An 18,013-nucleotide genomic window follows, 5' to 3' on the forward strand; every position below is an offset into this window, starting at 1 on the left:
GAGAACCCACCGCAGTTCAGGACGAGGACTAGACAGCGGGTGCCTGTTCATTCTCAGTTACCAACACACTTTCCCTTTTGCCATTTTCTGGAAATGGGCCGTCCGGATTTCTCAGACCATCACAACAATCTGGGTACATTTAATCCTCTGTGTTCCCCCCTCACCCCCTCCCACCCAACTCCCAGCCTGGAATGCCCCAAGTTTCTCTACCTTGAGGACTTTCCAGCCATTCAGCTGGGCTGTTTCTTGGCAGACCGGGAGCCAAGATCTGGAGAAAACAAGGGAGCTGAAATAACGGGAGAGTCAAGATTCCTGTTGGGTGATATCGTTTATTGAAAGGCAAACTCGCTTTCTCCAGGAGTTCACTTACAGGAGGCAGCTGCCAAGATAATTTCCTCCATGTGACAAATCAAGGCAATCAAACCAGACCCGCAAGCAGAAACCCAACACAATAAGCCTATTGGCCTCGTCGGATGACACTCAGAAGCAGGAAGAAAAATTATAAAGCTATAAGATGATTGTCTCTTCAGCACAGCATTTGGCCACATACTTGTTTATTAAATAAAATATTCTTTTTTCTTTTAAAACTAGCTAAAGGAAATATTCTTGAGTAGAGTTAGTTCTTAACAAACAGAAAAAAACGTATATGTGTACATAAAATCAAAGAACAATAGCACGTCAGAGTTGGCAAGGACCTTGAGCCCTGGTCCTCAATTCATGCCGCATAGTTTGTTGCTGTAAGCACGCTTATCTCAAGGTCATTCCATTAAGGTCACTGGGCTAAAATGAGCCGAAACTTGACGACATCTATCTCAGCTCCGAGGCTGGTGTTCCTTCCAGCTCAGCACACTGTATGCATCCGGCTCACCGCCAGTCCTGTTACAGCGCAGAAGGGCGAGTTGGTCGACATGGGTAATGTCTCACCTCTAGGGTAAAGATGCAGGACTTCTGAATGGTGAACTCTGTTCTCTTTTCACAGACAGTATGCTTCTTGCAGCCTGCCTTGTGGCTACCGGAAGGAACTGGCCAGAATTAGAGGCAGTAACTTCCTCACAAACCAAGACGCAAGGTGACGCACTCCCAAGGTTCTTGGGCCCCAACCTTTTCCATCTCCAAACCGTAGGAATGAGACGTGAAACACTGCTGGGCAGGCTTCTTGGCAAATACCTAATGGTGGTGGAAGCAGCGGGGAACTCAACGACGTGTGAGAGTCAAAGGCCTGCTCGGGGTCCAGCGGGCCAGTCCACCAACCACAGGCTTGCTGCGTCCCCAAGAGGATGGAGGGGCTCCGGGATGCGTTCGGAGAGGCTCTGCCCGTGTCCATCAGCGTGGCTGTTGTCTGTCACCCTCTCCCCTGACAGCGCCCCAGGAAGGTAGGGATTGTGAGCCTCTGTATTCCCTGCTGTGTTCCCAGTGCCGGAGGCTGGGGTATCATGGATGTCCAATAAGTATTTGCTAAATGAATGAATGGTTAAAGGGAGGCATGTCTCCATACTCCAAATGAGTAAGCAGAGGCAAGAGGCACCCCACCCAGCAGAGGTAGAGGAAGGCTTCACACTTCTGCTCTGGGGGCCTCACCCACAGTGGGTGACGACACCCACCCATGAATGGGGTTGACCATTCTGAATCCTGATGGGTGGGCTCTGTGACCTGGGGTAGGGAGGGCATTGAGGTTCCTTGTTCCAAACGACAACTGTCAGGGCGTGTCAGGGTCACAGGCTTCTCATGTTTCAGGATGCATCGAGACACTGTGAGGCAGCCAAACACTCACACGCATACAACTTGCAGGGCTCCCTCCCTGGCCATGGGCCTGACCAGCTGTGACTGGACCTGACCTCTGGGTGAGCCTGGGAACCGCCACAGGAAGCCTGGGAGGAAGTGCTGGATACCCTGCAGACTCCCAATGCCTCCCTAAAATTCCATCCCAGGGACCTGGCCTTGCCCAGACCTCACCCAGTCCCAGGTACTTCTGCCTCAGTTGGCCCCTATCCCTCGTCCCAGAAGTGAGAAGAATTCTTCCAGTTTGTACAGACATTTCTCTGACTTCTGCTGCTTCTCTCCCTCTCCTGACATAAACCTGGGAACCTGCTCAACCCGCCTCTTCTCTACACATCCCCCAGCTTTCAAGAACTCCTCCTCCTCCTTCCTACCTACACCCCCACACACCTGCTCATCTCCCCTACTTCCCCATCACCTGCCTCTTCCTCAAGTCTAAGTCCATGAACCTGCTCCCCAAACCCCCCCAGTGCCCACCCACCAACAACTGGTCCAGGGGCCCCAAGAGTATAGATTGCAGACCTGCTCTGGGAAGGGGAAGGAAGGAACCAATAAGAAATGACAGGAAGGCTCCAGCCTCCAGAAACCACATCATTTGTGGAAAAACCTTACAAACAAGTCTCCCCACTCTACCTGCACAAAAGAAATGGCAATTAGTGACCAGAATCGACTCAATGTGGTTCAGAAATCATAACAAAATTCTAGATAAAATATGCAACCAAGGACCATAGATATAAGTGACCTCAGACTTACCCTCCCCTCCTTCCTTCAGGGAGTTCTTCACTAAAACCACCTGAACTTCTTTTTTCAGGATTAACTGTCCCTCATCCCCTCAACAATTCCTTTTTCCAACTCCAAGGTCCAGAGTGGTCTTTATTCTACCTTCTCCTTCTTGCCTCTGGCGCCGTAATATTTAAAAATCTAGTAGCTTTGTATTTTTAAAAATAATACTCAATAGACACATGTGAACTTTACAAACAAGCCACCCCGTGAAGCCTCTGCAACATTCCAAAATGGAACAGCAGCAGTCTAGGAGAAGGTTTGATTTTTTAAAATATATACAGTCTACACATCATCCCCTCCCCCACACCAGGGCTACTGAATAGGAACCAGCCTTTGGATCCTTTCTCTTGACAGGGGAACGTGGGGGAGGAGCAGCAATGCAGATGGCGCGGCAGACAGCTGTGCAGAAGGGGGCTCCATCCTGCCACGTGGCCGTGGGCATCTCAACACGTACCCTGCAAGAGCTGCTGCCCACGCCACCAGAGCTGTGCTACCACAGAGATCCCAGGAGGACGTGACGTCAAGAGGAGACGCCTGGTCTGCGAAAAGGAGGCGATGGCGCTCCCTCTCACGCCTCCCACTGTGGCCCCTGGAAGTGGGCTCAGATCTGGCTGACGACGGTGCTGTCCTTGGGGAAGGTGTAGCTCAGCGGCGCTTCATAGAGGCTCCCCCCATCCGTGCTGAGGTCGTCGTCGTCATCCACGTCATCCAGCACTTTGCTTGGCAGCTTCTTAAGTCTGTAAGACAATGGGGGCATGTTTCCTGGCCCTGGACTGAGGCTCACTTCCTCTCTAGAGATGCAGGGGTCCAAGGTGCCTGTCTCTCCACCCCAGGGAGTGGACAAGGTGCCTGTCTCTCCAGCAGCAGGGAGCAAACTGCCCACCTGGCAGCATGCGAGGCTGCTGCCGACAGAGAGCGGGGCGGGGCTGAGTCAAGGTCAGTGGTCCTGACTTTCCCTCCTGCCTCAAGCTCCCTCCTGGCTTGGCAGGGTCCTGCGTAAATTCCATCTTAATGTGAAATCTTATCATCCTGTGCACCATGGGTGGTTTGCACTAATTTTTCTAATACTGCATTTTGATTAAGATTTTTGGTGCCCCCTTATATATTGCCTCCTAATGCCCATCTGGGGCTGGATTCTTGATAGACAGACGTGCCGTGTTTACAGGATTCTCAATAGGCTCTTCAGTGCATTTATGAGAGAAGTGCCTGGGCAGCTGGCAAGAAGCCTCCGGTCACCATCAGCCTCCAGGAAAAGCCCAGCTTTATGAACAAGGATGAACATAAACCCACCCCTCACTCCAATGCCCTAAGCAGTGACAATGAGGCAAGGAAAGCAATGTCCCCCCAACCCCCATTAATCTCCTATCATTTTGCTGTGCCCAGGGAGCTTGTAAGAGCAACTCTTTCCAGAAACCAGGCTTGGGATATCCTAGTCCTCTTGAGAACAGGAACCCACAACTTCATCTCCTTTCTCCCTAATCCAGGGAACCTATGGGCTGGCCCAGGAACTCCTCTCTACAGGGTGGTGTGAGCCAGTCTGACCTGCCCCGAGCCTCAGTTTCCCCTTTCGGATGACAGGGACAATACCTGTCCTGAGAACACCAGGCAATGGTATGAGGATGACACATGAGATACCTACTGAGCACATGGGGTGAATGGAGTAGATACAGCCACTGTCATCTCTAGGACGGGATGACCCCAAAGTGGCCACAGTGGCTGGAGACAACACGAGAGGCTCTGAAAGCATCGTGCTCCCCTCCAACGTCAGGGCTGCCACAGCCCCTGGGGGCGCTGACCCTGTGCCCACCTTAAGTCCTTCTTCATGGAGTTGAGCTGGCCCTGCAGCTGCTCATTCACGTCCATCTGCTCCTCCAGCTCCCTCTGCAGCTTCTTCTTAGAACTTTCCAGCCTGTCGATTTCCTCCTCGGCCTCCTCCACCTGTCGCTTCATTGCCTTCAAGCGCAAGCTCAACTGCAGGGGTGGGGGTGGGGGGCAGAGTAGGGGGGGGGCAGGCTGTGAGCTGGCGGGTCGCCCAGCCCAGCAAGAAAAGGCCAGTGGTCCAGACCCCTTCTCTCCAAGCAACAAGATACGGTAAAGTGGGAAACAGGACTCATGCGAAAGTGGAGGTAAGACTCTAGGACAGAAAATCCCACTTTTTCAAAGCCAAGTTCAGGGTCTAAAGTTTGCTGAAGCGGACTCTAAAGGCCCCATTCCATGCCGTAAGGGGTAGAGTGGAAAGAGAAGACTCGGTCCACTCAACTTCACTGCTTGTCCATCCTCCGAGCCCTCCCCTCCGTCTGGCTCCCCCAGCCCACACTAAATCTCAAAAGAACTCGCAGAGGGTCCCCCACCTGGTCCTTTTGATCAGTCAGCGACAGGTGCTCGTCGTCCACCTGCATCACCAGCTCCTTCACCTTCCGCTCCAGCCGGCGGTTGCTCAGTTGGAGGCTGGCCCGGTCCCTGGGAGGACAGAACAGAAGACAGTCTCGTCCCAGTCCCACAGGTAGCCAGCCCCAGGCGGCCTGGTATACGCGGGCTTAGGGTCAGGGAGACTCACAACTGTACAGGAGGAAAGCGCTACTCAATGGACAGATGAGGAAACAGGGGCTCTGAGAAGGGGGTGACTTTGCCTGAGGCTGCAGAGCCAGGAGGAGGCTGAGCTGGGGGCAGACCTGCCCTGACTTCTCCCAGTCCCAGGCGTCACTTGGTAAGGCAGAGGCTCACAGACTGCTAGGCTGTCAGTACTTAGGGCTTACTGCCCTGACCTAGTCCCTAAAGTCTCCCTGAAGATGGATAATGTAAAGTGCTCTACACACACACACACACACACAACTTCTAGGAAGGTGAGGGGCCATCAGTAAGAATTGAGGAGCTGGCCCTTGGGCCGTGGTCTAAGGACAAGCTGCAGATAAGCATGGTGCAGGAGAGGGTATGGTCATTCCTGTGGCCCTCCCACCCCTGTGTCCATCTCTGACAGATGGCCACTCAGCCCCTGCTTGAACACAGCCAGCCCCTAGAGCACAGTCAGCCCCTTCTCATCTAATTCAGCTCAAACTCATTAACTCATGAGGCAGCCTACCCTATTTAAGGTGTAGAGAAAGGAACAACTCTGAGTTGAGCAATGAGAGTCCCAAGTCTTAGTCCTGCTGCAACAATATCCTTTCACGCTACCTTCCTCAAGTTACCTACTCGGTGGGCCTCAATTTTCTCATCTACAAAATGGAAACTATTTTCCAACAAGGCTGTACTTGCCCTGCCTTCCTCACAGGTTAGGAGGATGGGCAGAGATACAGGGGTAAAAGCACTCCATAATGTGATGCCCAGCGCCCAGCAGGGCCTGTGCACCAGGGCTGGAGCCGGCTCACCTCTCCTCGCTCTCCAGACGGTCCTCCAGCTCTGCGATCCTGGCCTCCATCTGCACCACCAGGCCCTCTTTGCTGGACCTGTAGGAACCTTCCAGGTGGATAATCCGGCTCTTTAAGTCCTTGTTCTGGAATCAGACAGGGAGACCATGAGGGGCTGTGTCTACCACACCCTCTGTGCAGAGCAGAGGGAGGGCCAGTGTGTGGTCAGTGACTGGGACAAGCCTGCTTTCCACCTTCAGATGGGTGCTGCTGGGAGACCTGGGGATGTTTCCAGGAAAAAGATTTGCACTCGGGTCCTGACAAGCCAAAAGAAGAGATTCTACCACATTCCTTATAAGCCTGAGTGAAATCTCTGGCATGTCCTAAGACTCCTGGGTAACAGACAAATGAACCTGACCTTGGCCTTTTATAAACCTATTGGTGTGGGACGGGAGAAATCGGCTCCTTCAGAAATATCATGTCATAGTCAGTGAAGAACGTACATTAATGGCAGGTTAAAGATACAATGATTCAAGTAAGATTTGTTACCAACACATGCATTGGACTTGGTTTTTGTTTTCTGGACAAAAAACAAAAAGATACTGGTTTTTGTTTTTTGACTTTTAAAATTTATTTGGCTGTGACAGGTCTTAGTTTAGTTGCAACACGCAGGATCTTTGATCTTTAGTTGTGGCATGCAAACTCTTAGTTCCAGCATACGGGATCTAGTTCCCTAACCAGGGATCAAACTTGGGGCCCTTGCATTGGGAGTGAGGCATCTCAGCCACTGGACTGCCAGAGAAGTCTCAACACTTTATTTTACTCTTTTCACTTGAATTTAGCCTTCTTTAGGATCTAGAAAACAACACTTGCAATTCTACTTCTCTGTAGTTGTTAAACTTACAAGCACATTTAAAATTACTGGGCATAACCTTTCTGGAAAAGGCCTTAGAAAAATCTCTACCTCTCAGATGAATTATGCTCCAGAGTTCTTGGGCGTGCTGTGCAAAGAAGGTTCAACCACAGGGCTCTAGTCTAAAGCCACGAGGAGGGTCGGGGGGCTCATGGGGCCAGCTGCCCTCACCTGTCTCTCCAGAGAAATCTTGTCACACTCCAAGTCTTGCTTCAAGGCTCGCTCCTGAAGTAGTTCGTTCCGCATCTGCTCCATCTACACCACAGAGAGCAAAAGCCCAGAGGTCAGCAGGGTGGTTCCTATAGCCTCTGTGCTAAAATGGTTCCCAGGTATGAATTCCAACAACCAGGTCAGCTCTTTTTCGTGACAGGGGTCCCCTGTCTTCTCCTCTTGAATACTGGAGCTGTTTCTTAGATATTCTTGAGTTCTCAATGATTGCAATGATAATGATACAAATAACAATAATAGTTACAGTTAACCCTGCCATTATGGGTTGAACTGTGTCCCCTCCAAAAAGATATATTAAAGTCCTAACCCCAAGAACCTCAGATGCGACCTTAGTCAGAAGTAGGATCTTCACAGAAGTAATCAAGTTAAAAACTGAGGTCATTAGGGCGAACTCTAATCAAGTAAAACCCATGTCCTGGTTAAAAGGGGAAATTTGAATGCAGAGACAGACATGCACAGAGGTAAGACAGAGACACAGGGAGAATGCCACGTGAAGACAGAGGATGGGAGTGAGGCGTCTACAAGTCAAGGAGCACCAAAGACCATCAACAAACTACCAGAAGAAAGGCAGCGCTCTCCTACGGTCCGGGGGGAATATGGCCTCAGACTTCTGGCCTCCAGAACTTGAGACAATACATTTTTGTTGTTCCAGGCCACCTACTTTATGGTACTTGGTTACAGCAGCCCTTGAGAGCTGCCACCCCTGCTCAGCCCTCCACGCGCACTTATCCTGTGACATTCTCGCCACAACCTGACGACTACATACTAGCATCTCTGCTTAGGACATCAGGGCTTGGAGAAGCTAACCAGCCTGGATGGTAACCAACTGCCCCAGCGTGCCCAGGACTGAGGATATGCTCAGGACATGTGACTTTGAATGCTAAAACGGGGAATCCCAGGCAAAGTGGGGTGAGTCAGTCACCCAGCTTGTCAGGGATCAATACAACCAGTAACGGGGAGCCAGGACTCCCCTGAGCTCCTGACTGCTGCGTTACAAGTTCAAGCTTCGGCAGAGGCTTCCATAGCCTGCATGTCTCAGACACTGCAAGATTTCTCCCTTCTTACGCCAGGATCAGAGGTCAGCAAGAACACTCCAGGTGCCCTGGCAAAGGCTAAGCCTTCCCGAGGATTTCTCCTATATTAATAGGAAATGAGCCTTGCTGAGCAGCATCTGGAAAGAAATCCCATCGCCTGCCTGTGGCACCTCCATGCCCCACCCCCAGAGTGCCTTCAGCAACAGTGGAAAGCGCTCTTCAGAGGCAGAGGCCCCAGAGCCTGTTCCCAGGACCGTCCAGCAGAGGGCAGAATAGAGAAGCCCAGAGAACTAAGAAAGTGAGCCAGGAAAATAAAACTGTCTGCTCCTTCTTTGCCTTTAGGTTCAAGGCAAAGGAGAAAAGGAAAGATATACCTACTTGAATGCAGTTCCAAAGAATAGCAAGGAGAAATAAGAAAGCCTTCCCCGGTGATCAACGCAAAGAAATAAAGGAAAACAATAGAAAGACTAGAGATCTCTTCAAGAAAATCAGAAATACAAAGGGAACGTTTCATGCAAAGATGGGCACAATAAAGGACAGAAATGGTATGGACCTAACAGAAGCAGAAGATATTAAGAAGAGGTGGCAAGAATACACAGAAGAATTCTACAAAAAAGATCATGACCCAGATAATCACGATGGTGTGATCACTCACCTAAAGCCAGACATCCTGGAATGCAAAATCAAGTGGGCCTTGGGAAGCATCACTAAGAACAAACCAGTGGAGGTGATGTAATTCCAGTTGGGTTATTTCAAATCCTAAAAGATGATGCTGTGAAAGTGCTGCACTCAATGTGCCAGCAAATTTGGAAAACTCAGCAGTGGCCACAGGACTGGAAAATGTCTGTTTTCATATTAATCCCAAAGAAGGGCAATGCCAAAGAATGTTCAAACTACCGCACAATTACACTCATCTCACACGCTAGCAAAGTAACACTCAAAATCCTCCAAGCCAGGCTTCAACAGTACGTGAACCGTGAACATCCAGATGTTCAAGCTGGACTTAGAAAAGGCAGAGGAACTAGAGATCAAATTGGCAACATCTGTTGGATCATCAAAAAAGCAAGAGGGTTCAAGAAAAACATCTGCTTCTGCTTTACTGACTACACCAAGGCTTTTGACTGTGTGGATCACAACAAACTGTGGAAAATCCTTTAAAAGGTAGGAATACCAGACCACCTGACCTGCCTCCTGAGAAATCTGTATGCAGGTCAAGAAGCAACAGTTAAAAATGGACAACAGACTGGTTCCAAATCAGGAAAGTTGTACATCAAGACTGTATACTGTCACTCTGCTTATTTAACTTATATTCAGAGTACATCATGTGAAATGCTGGGCTGGATGAAGCACAAGCTGGAATCAAGATTGCCAGGAGAAATATCAGATATGCAGATGACACCAGCCTATGGCAGAAAGCAAAGAACTAAAGAGCCTCTTGATGAAAGTGAAAGAGAAGAGTGAAAAAGGTGGCTTAAAACTCAACATTCAGAAAACTAAGATCATGACATCTGGTTCCATCACTTCATGGCAAATAGATGGGGAAACAGTAGAAACAGTGACAGACTATTTTTTCAGGTTCCAAAATCACTGCAGATGGTGACTGCAGCCATGAAATTAAAAGATGCTTGCTCCTTGCAAGAAAAGTTATGGCCAACCTAGACAGCATATTAAAAAGCAGACACATTACTTTGCCAACAAAGGTCCATCTAGTCAAAGCTATGGTTTTTCCAGTAGTAACGTATGGATGTGAGAGTTGGACCATAAAGAAAGCTGAGCGCCCAAGAACTGACGCTTTTGAACTGTGGTGTTGGAGAAGACTCTTGAGAGTCCCTTGGACTGCAAGGAGATTCAACCAGTCCATCTGAAACGAGATCAGTCCTGGGTGTTCATTGGAAGGACTGATGCTGAAGCTGAAACTCCAATACTTTGGCCACCTGATGCAAAGAACTGACTCATTGGAAAAGACCCTGATGCTGCGAAAAATTGAAGGTGGGAGGAGAAGGGGACGATAGAGGATGAGATGGTTGGATGGCATCACTGACTCAATGGACATGAATTTAAGCAAGCTCCAGGAGTTGGTGATGAACAGGGAAGCCTGACATGCTGCAGTCCATGGGGTTGCAAAGAGTCGGACACGACTGAGCGACTGAACTGTTCCTTCTTAGGGTTTCTCTGGTGACTCAGCAGTAAAGAATTTACCTGTTAATGCAGGAGACACAGGTTTGATCCCTGGGTTGGGAAGATCCCCTGGAGAAAAAAATGCAACCCACTCCAGTATTCCTGCCTGGAAAATTCATGGACAGAGGAGCCTGGTGGGATGGGATCACAAGGAATCGACCATGACTGAGCGACTGACACTTTCATACTTCCCTTCTTAAGGCTGGCCCAGGTAAGAGGTGTGCACACAGGAGTCCCCAGAGGGCTGGGGAGCATCTGTAACAGCTCCACTCTGCCTGACTTTGACTTGGATTTTCACCTCCTAAACAAACACCCTAGTGATAAGGACACCCCTTCTCTGCCATCCACCAGGAGGGCAAGACCAGGGGGTCCCGGGAATAATGAGGGGAGGTGCCACCACGGCAGGCTGGGCTTGCAGCTCCCTCTGTCCCGACCATGGAGCATGCAGGAAACGACAAGCAGAGTGGTGCGGCTGGCCCAGAGCGGGTGACGGAGCGGTAAGAAAGGAGGAGGCTGGTGACGGGCAGGACTGGGGAGTGGAGCGCTCGTACCACCGCAGGAAACTGGGACCCTGCCCACAGGGTCCACAAGTTCACCTTTTTTGCATTTTTTTGACTGGCAGGCTTCTAAGTCACAGGGGTTCAGAACTTTACAGCAGAGAACGCTGAGGTCCACTGCCATCATCCACGTAACAGAAGGAGCAGGGCAAGAACCCAGGTGGCGCCTACTCACACCTGCTCAGGCTCTCTGGACTAACACAGTGAAAAGGCTTCAAGCAGACTTAGGGTTTAGACACAGCTTTCATATAAAACCAAGGCCCCGGAGGCACTTGGTCTCCTTAGGGTATCCTTGAATGCAGCAGGGGAAAAATGCCAGCCGTGCATAGGTCAGTAGTCAGTGCATGTAGACTCCTCCCTTGGACCCACAACCCATGCCTGGCCCTGGGGCCCTCGGGAATCACATGCTGTGAGAATGCCCGGAGACTCCTGTCACTGCTCTCAGAGCACCACGTCCGCAGGTAATGGATGCAGCCTCACAGCACCCCTGCCCCCCAGCAAGGCTGTGAACCAGCCAACACCGCCGCGGAGGTCGTCAGCACGGCTGGGCCACGGGACCGCAATGTGCCTCCTGGGGGAGCCTGTTCTGCTCACGCCTGCTGGGCAGAGGCCAGGACCTCAGTGAGGACACGGTTAAACTTTCACTGCAGTGGGAAGCGATTACACAGACAGGCTACAGTGGCCCAGCTTCTCTCCTGGCTCTGTATCCACCTACATGTGACCTTGGTTGTTTCACCTCTGGGATGTGGACTCCACATTTCTAACCACAGAAGCTGAACAAGACGGCCTGTAAGGCCCTTGGAGCTGGCCTCTGCTATCCTGAATGCACGTTTGGGGCCCCCACTCCACTGTGGGGTGCTGGGTGGCTCAGGCTCCATCTCCATCCTTTGGCTCCAGAAGCCAGCCCATCTCTCCAGTCCTTTGGGAGTGTCCCCAGAAAAGATTCACTTTATCAAGGTGAGAGGGAAGGTGTGTCTGTGAACACACATGGTTGTGAGCTGGTGGTGGGGTGGTCTTGGAATGATGGGATGGGTTCATCTGCTCATTCAGCTGGACATCATGACAAAAAGACAGTCCCTGACCTCAAATGCAGACGTTACCACCCCCATTTCCCAGGTGGGAGTTTTGGGTTGAAAGCCTGCAGGACCAGGTCCCTCAGTGAAGGACAAAATCTAAAAGGGGGAAGAGTTCGGGGGGTGAGGTGGGGTCCTTCGGAGCCTAAAAGGAAGAAGCACCTCATGCAGCGTGAGGTAAAGCGCCGAAGAGGGATTGAGAGATTGCTGAGGGATCCACGGCACAGGCCCAGGCTGAACTTCAGGACAAATCCCACAACTTCAAGCAGCAGCCACTGGCCAACGTCTTGCTCCCTCAGTGCTACTGACTGGAAATTCTGAACTCTGCAGGAAACGGCCTCCTGGTACAGACAGGCACTCAGGAACCAGCATCCTGGAGGTTCCCCATAGGTCAAGACCTCCCTGGAGCGCCCCAGGCAAATGTGACTCTCTGAAGGTAAAACAAAACAGCTATTATCCAGACTCCGCGACATCACCTCAAAAGATGGCTATTCAAATAAAAGTGCAAAATAAATCAGAGTGAAGAGTAGGAAGGAACAGATTTGAGGCTGTAAACCAGTTACTGTCACCACACAGTCAATTTTCCTTCCATCTTTTAGAAATCAAGGCTTTTGGCAAACATGATAGGCTTCCTTCAGTTCTTCAAAAAGAAGCACCAGACACTGAACGCTAAAATAAACATACCACGCAGAGCGTTACACAAGGAACACCTCGTGATGTTACAGACAACACTCCCAAGGACAGGTTTCACCATAAACCACAAGTGTTTTGGCCGTGCTCCTCACTACAGTGATCACCAGGACAGGACCTGTGACTCCTGAATATTCTAAATCAGATCCTTCCTACCCTGAACCCACACTGCTCTGCGCTCAGTCCAACTCTTTGCAGCCCCATGGACTGTAGCCCACCAGGTTCCTCTGTCCATGGAATTTTTCAGGCAACAATACTGGAGTGGGTTGCTATTCCCTTCTCCAGGGGAACTTCCCGATCCAGGGATCAAACTCGCCTCTCCTGCATTGCAGGCAGATTCTTTACTACTAAATCACTGGGTAAGCCCCAAATCCACACTGGCAACAATTAGAGAGAAGAGACAGAGAGAGAGATGGCCTCTGGCTTAGCCTGCTTCCTCCTTTGGAGCAGAGAAGTGAATCAGAGGCTGGGAAAACACTTCTCTATATAAGCTTAGCGTTTTACGTGCTGTCTACCCTTCAATCATATTAAATACACTGAACAAAAACTTTCCAGTGAAATAAAAAACAGAACAGGAGCTGAAGGCAGCAGTTTATCACAGCTGGACTGGAAGAAAGCTAAACCCTGAGCACGTTGGTCGGAAGTAACAGTGTCAGATTCCAATGGGTCGGTGTCAAAGGCACTCGTGACCTGAGCCAGCTCTCAGGATTAGAAGCAGCTGCCTTCTGGGTTAATGAAAAGCCAGAGACATTTGTGATGGCTAATAATAATATTTAACCCCATCACCTGTGTTTACCTTTGGGCTGTAAAGGGCTTGGTGCGCACACACTCTTACCTAGTACTAAAATGATACTCAGTCACAAGAAAGGAAAATTATTATTAAGCAACTGCACACGGTGGGCTTTTGAGCAGCCTCTACAATAGGAGGCAGTTCTGAGACTGGGATCATTTTAATTAAAGGAAAAAAGAAAGAAAGAAACCCCATTTTGACCTTTCACTCGCTGACTGCAAAGGGGCCGTATTTCCCAGGCCCATATTCCAATGACTGCACCCCCCTGGTGCAGACAGAGGAGCAGGTGTGAGCTGGCCACTCAGGAGCAGTTCCCAAACATGACTGCAGAAGCCCACTCCTTTATCTACCAGGATTTATCCTGCAGTTGCCAAGGCAAAAGGGCAGCCCTCAAGCTGGTACTCTTCCCCTTGCCTGCTGGCCACCTGGGCTGAACAAATGCTCTTTCCACTAGGCTGGGTTATCTTGGCCTCCAAGGCCTAGAGAACACCTTTCTATCTAGGCCCAGCTCTACTGTTAACTGTATGCACTCAGCCACCAGTAGTCACACAGCAGTGCCTGAGGAGTCAGAACATCAGCCTCTGGGTCATCTTTAAAACACCAAGCTGGGCCATCTCATTCCTGGACACAGGAGAGTCAGGAGAGGAGCAGGTGAACATAAATCCTCTCATATTAAGAGACAGCGTGGCGTTACTTTTCACTTGGGAATAGAGACCCAAACATTTGGGGTGTTTCTATACCACCCTCACCCACCCACTGCCAGGATGATGGCAACAGTGGGAGGCAGTGGGCTTTGAAATCAAGTCATGGCTCCACACCTTTGTAAAGGTCTCGAGTCCGTATGCAGTCACTTAACCTTGTAAGCCCTAAAACAAGAGAAAGCATGCAAGTCCCAGGCTCAGTGCCCAGAACCCGAGGAACCCTCAGTCAGGACGGAAAATGTCATAAACAGAAACAAGGTTTTGGAGGAAGGAGAGGAAGAGAGATTTTTCTGGATTTAAACAGACCAAAACCAAGTAAAGCACCCACTATTGTATTCAAATTTCCTTCAACTTTAAGAATATCCTGAGCACATATTGAAAAGGAAGGCTTCAGAAGGCCTGGGAACTTACAAATAATGTTGCCAGCATTTACTGAGCATCAGATGTAAGCATGAGAAACTGGAAACAAAAAGAGGAGAAGGACAGAATGTTTGGTCTCACAGCCACCGTTCCTGTCCTCCGTCCCTGGGAACAGCCCAGTTGAGGCTTCTTCATTCAGGTTCCTGGGCTCCTGCCCACCCTTGCATCTGCTTGGAGCACACGGTATGTGCTTCACTGTTCTGCTCAACAACCTTCCAAGGCTCCCCTCTGCCTTCAGGATATACAATCCTTTCAAACCCTTCACCTTGCCTCTCCTGTTACTGCCTTAAGGAAACCGGAAACCTAAGCAAACACAGCAGTCCATTTGATGCCCTTCAAAACAGATCCTACCACTGAATCTTTATTCATCCACTCCATTCTATCTAGGATTCATCTCCCATTCCTTCGGTAGTTTGTTCAAAACCTACCCTATCTTCAAAGCCAGGTCTTGGGCAGCCTTCCTCTAAGAACTCCCACAGTCACCCGTGCTATGATGGTCTTTCCCTCCTTAGCTGCCTGACCCCTTCCCTTGGCATATAGTTATCTGCTGCTTTTTCTTGACGATTTTCCATTGTTTAGGCATGCCTCTCCTCCTCAAACCCCAGCACCTCAAGAATAGAGACCACTCTCAATAACCCTGGAGCCTGACCTCAGGGCTATGCACACAGTGGGTGTCCATCCCATTCTGCCCACACTGCTAGACAGAACTCTGCCTTGAGAGTCAGCCATGTGCCTTAGCTAGCTCACAGGTAACTCCAGCCTTGCCTCTCTGTCTATTACACAGGAAGTCTGGGGAAATGAACCTGGGAGGTCATTGTCAGATCAAAGATTCTGCAAATTCTGGAGTCCTGCCCCAAGGCCACAGAAGCAGAGCCCAGAACCAAGGCCACCTGTGAACCTGACCTCGCCCACCTGTAACCATTGCCAAAAGCCTCCAGATCATCACCAGCAGGCTTCCTGACCCTAAATTAGGCAAAAACGCTCACCCTAGTACTCACCCTGTGGCACCTTAACCAACACCTAATACCACCCTCCCAGCAGGAATTCTCTGTCTTGAGGCTATATACACTGGCTTCACTGTTCTAACAGCATCATGTCAACCCTCCCTGGCCTGTTAGGAGTTGGCCCACTGTGCTTGCAGCACCCTTATTATCTCTGCTCTTTGTTCTTAATAAACTCACTCCCTTCTGAAATGCTCTATGTCTGGAAACTCTTCACCAACCATGCTCAGATAGCCACAACATAAACGGGGTAGGCCACTCACTATAATTGCTGGGAAAATCTCTTTCTAGCTTTTCCACTTAAGCCCTATAACTAAGATGAGGAAAAATAACGGGAGATGTTCAGAGGAAGCAAAGATTTAGAAGAGGCGCTTGTGCACAGGCAGAGATTAAGTAGAGGGAAGAAGTTCAATCTTTGACTTCTTAACAAGAGACCAAGATCCAAAACAAAGTTCCCCAGACCTTCCTGTTTCAGGGTTGTTGCGGAGCATCCAGAGACAATGCTCTAAGTCAGGCTGGAGACAACAGACAGGCACCATTTCCTGTTCTTTAGAGGACTCTTCCTGTGAAGGAGCTGTCACAGAGCTGCATTTGAGGGGGTGGAGGAGAAGAGGTCTTAGGTTTACAAGTTTCCCATTTCTCTAATTCTGGCAGGAAGGCACCAGCACATCCCTAGAATTTAACCTAAGTGGAATGAAATGGTATCAGAATCAAGGCCCCCTCATCTATACCCAGAGCCCTTCCTTGGACCTTTAAGAGGCAAGAAGCAAGCCTCAGATTCTTACCTTGACTCTGAGAGAGAAGTAATGCTCTCCTGTAAGGCAGGTATCTTTGATCAACCCATTCTCTACCTTTCCTCACAAATCCAAAGGCAACATAGGCCAGGAGAGAACTCCCATCAGGAGACCTCACTTCTCTCAGGAGTTCATTTTATTGTTTCAGTAATTCCTACATCAGTTTGAACACAATGCTCAGTTTCTCCACTTTAACAGACACCTCGCTTTATGCTCCCTCCCCTAGAGAGGACAGTGAGAACAAAGAAAAATGACAAGGAAAATAGAACAAATATTGCAAAAAGACTAGAGACATTTGTGAAACCCATCTTTACAGGGACATAAACACAGACCAACAGAGAGAAGAAAAGAGTTAAAGGGTGACTCAGATACTTAATATTATAAAATCCTCTCACGGCATTTCAATGTCAGAATTCAGAAAAGACTTCAAAAATCTCCTAGACAAACAAGTCTCATTTGTCTAGACCTTAGAGGCTGCGCTCAGAGAGGCTAGGGCTTCCTTACAGCTACACGAGGTCAGTGCAGGAGACTGGACAGGGACTCTTTCCCATAAAACAAGTAGGTTCCCTCTATGTCCTCCCCAGGCTTGCTTTATGTTCTCAGCTCAGGGAAAATACTTTCAACTTTGACCAGATCACAGAGAGCAGTTCCATTCTCCATGAACCATATTGGGAGGAAAGAGAGGAGGGACCTGAGTGAGGAGCTTCCTTAGGGTTGGACCACCAGCTGAACCACCTCTGGTTCAGTCTGTCTGATATTTGGGGGCTGCAAGGCTGTTTTAAGTGCCTGGTGACATGAATCTGAGCAAACTTCAGAAGACAGTGGAGGACAGAGGAGCCTGGCATGCTACAGTCCAGGGGGTCGCAGAGAGTTGGACACGACTGAGAGACTGACCAACAACAACAAATCAAGATGGGATGACACACTCCTAGACCTACCACTTCCTAGTGATGTGACACCCCATCCCCAGGATGTGATTGAGGCACTCTGAACCTTAATTAAAAAAATGGAAACAAAACCCAAAAACCTTGGGATCATACCAAGTGTAGTTTGGAAAATCAGTTCCATTGTCTACAGTGTGAGGAAAGTGTGAACTGTCCCTGGCTGCCTCCCAGTGTTCCTGTAAGGATCAGGTATCAATGCAACTCCTGCCGATTAAAAACTGCAAAAATCAGTCACTTGCATGGCACTGTTACTGTGCTATGAACGCCTCACATACATATGAATGTATGCATTGCTAACTCGCTGGCAAAGTTCTTAAAGGAACAGACTGCACCGTATCATTTACTTCCAATGGCACTAATACAGTGGTAGCCACCAAATTTCACACAATTGCTTGCTGAACTCATGATTCTTAGAGCCTCAGCTCTAAAAGCACTTTGCCTGTTGTGACTAAGAGATTGTTTTCCATAGCCACTCTGGAAACGTTCACGCTACACACTTTATGGTATATATTTCACCTCCCTTGTAGTGGCTAGCCCCATCTTCCATCATTTCCATAAGCCCTGGACTTTCTCCCCCTCCACCAGTCAAATCCTCAGGGTTAACCTCTCACATTTCCTTTTCCATGCAGGATGATCCACACATCACTCAGTGACAGAATAGTACCTGTTCCCTGCTCCGGGTGATCCTCTCGGACAGCAAATCTGAGTTGTTTCTTTCTTCTTCCAGCTCCATCTCCAGTTGAGACACCTTGTCCTAAGAAAGAAGTCACAAACACAGCCTACTTAA

At 49.5% G+C, this 18,013-nt stretch overlaps 1 protein-coding gene and 1 long non-coding RNA gene across 4 annotated transcripts in view; one reads left to right on the plus strand and one right to left on the minus strand.

Moving 5' to 3' along the window:
* Positions 1–315: 315 nt before the first annotated feature.
* Positions 316–18,013, minus strand: part of CGNL1 (cingulin like 1) — a 170,804-nt gene continuing 153,106 nt past the window's right edge. For all 3 annotated transcript variants that reach the window (XM_065940429.1, XM_065940431.1, XM_065940430.1), the window contains exons 14-19: positions 17,891–17,980; positions 6,988–7,071; positions 5,925–6,049; positions 4,911–5,019; positions 4,367–4,530; positions 316–3,296 (exon numbers count right to left, since the gene is read on the minus strand). In XM_065940429.1, the coding sequence (XP_065796501.1) occupies positions 3,161–3,296; positions 4,367–4,530; positions 4,911–5,019; positions 5,925–6,049; positions 6,988–7,071; positions 17,891–17,980 (708 nt within the window). In that variant the 3' untranslated portion in view covers positions 316–3,160. The remainder of the gene's footprint in view (positions 3,297–4,366; positions 4,531–4,910; positions 5,020–5,924; positions 6,050–6,987; positions 7,072–17,890; positions 17,981–18,013) is intronic.
* On the plus strand, positions 7,086–17,990 carry LOC136171628 (uncharacterized). The gene is made up of 3 exons (XR_010663897.1): positions 7,086–11,770; positions 12,217–12,322; positions 17,856–17,990. It is a non-coding gene; the product is annotated as an uncharacterized lncRNA (long non-coding RNA).

This window comes from Muntiacus reevesi, chromosome 7, assembly GCF_963930625.1.
Source record: "Muntiacus reevesi chromosome 7, mMunRee1.1, whole genome shotgun sequence".
NCBI lineage: Eukaryota > Metazoa > Chordata > Mammalia > Artiodactyla > Cervidae > Muntiacus > Muntiacus reevesi.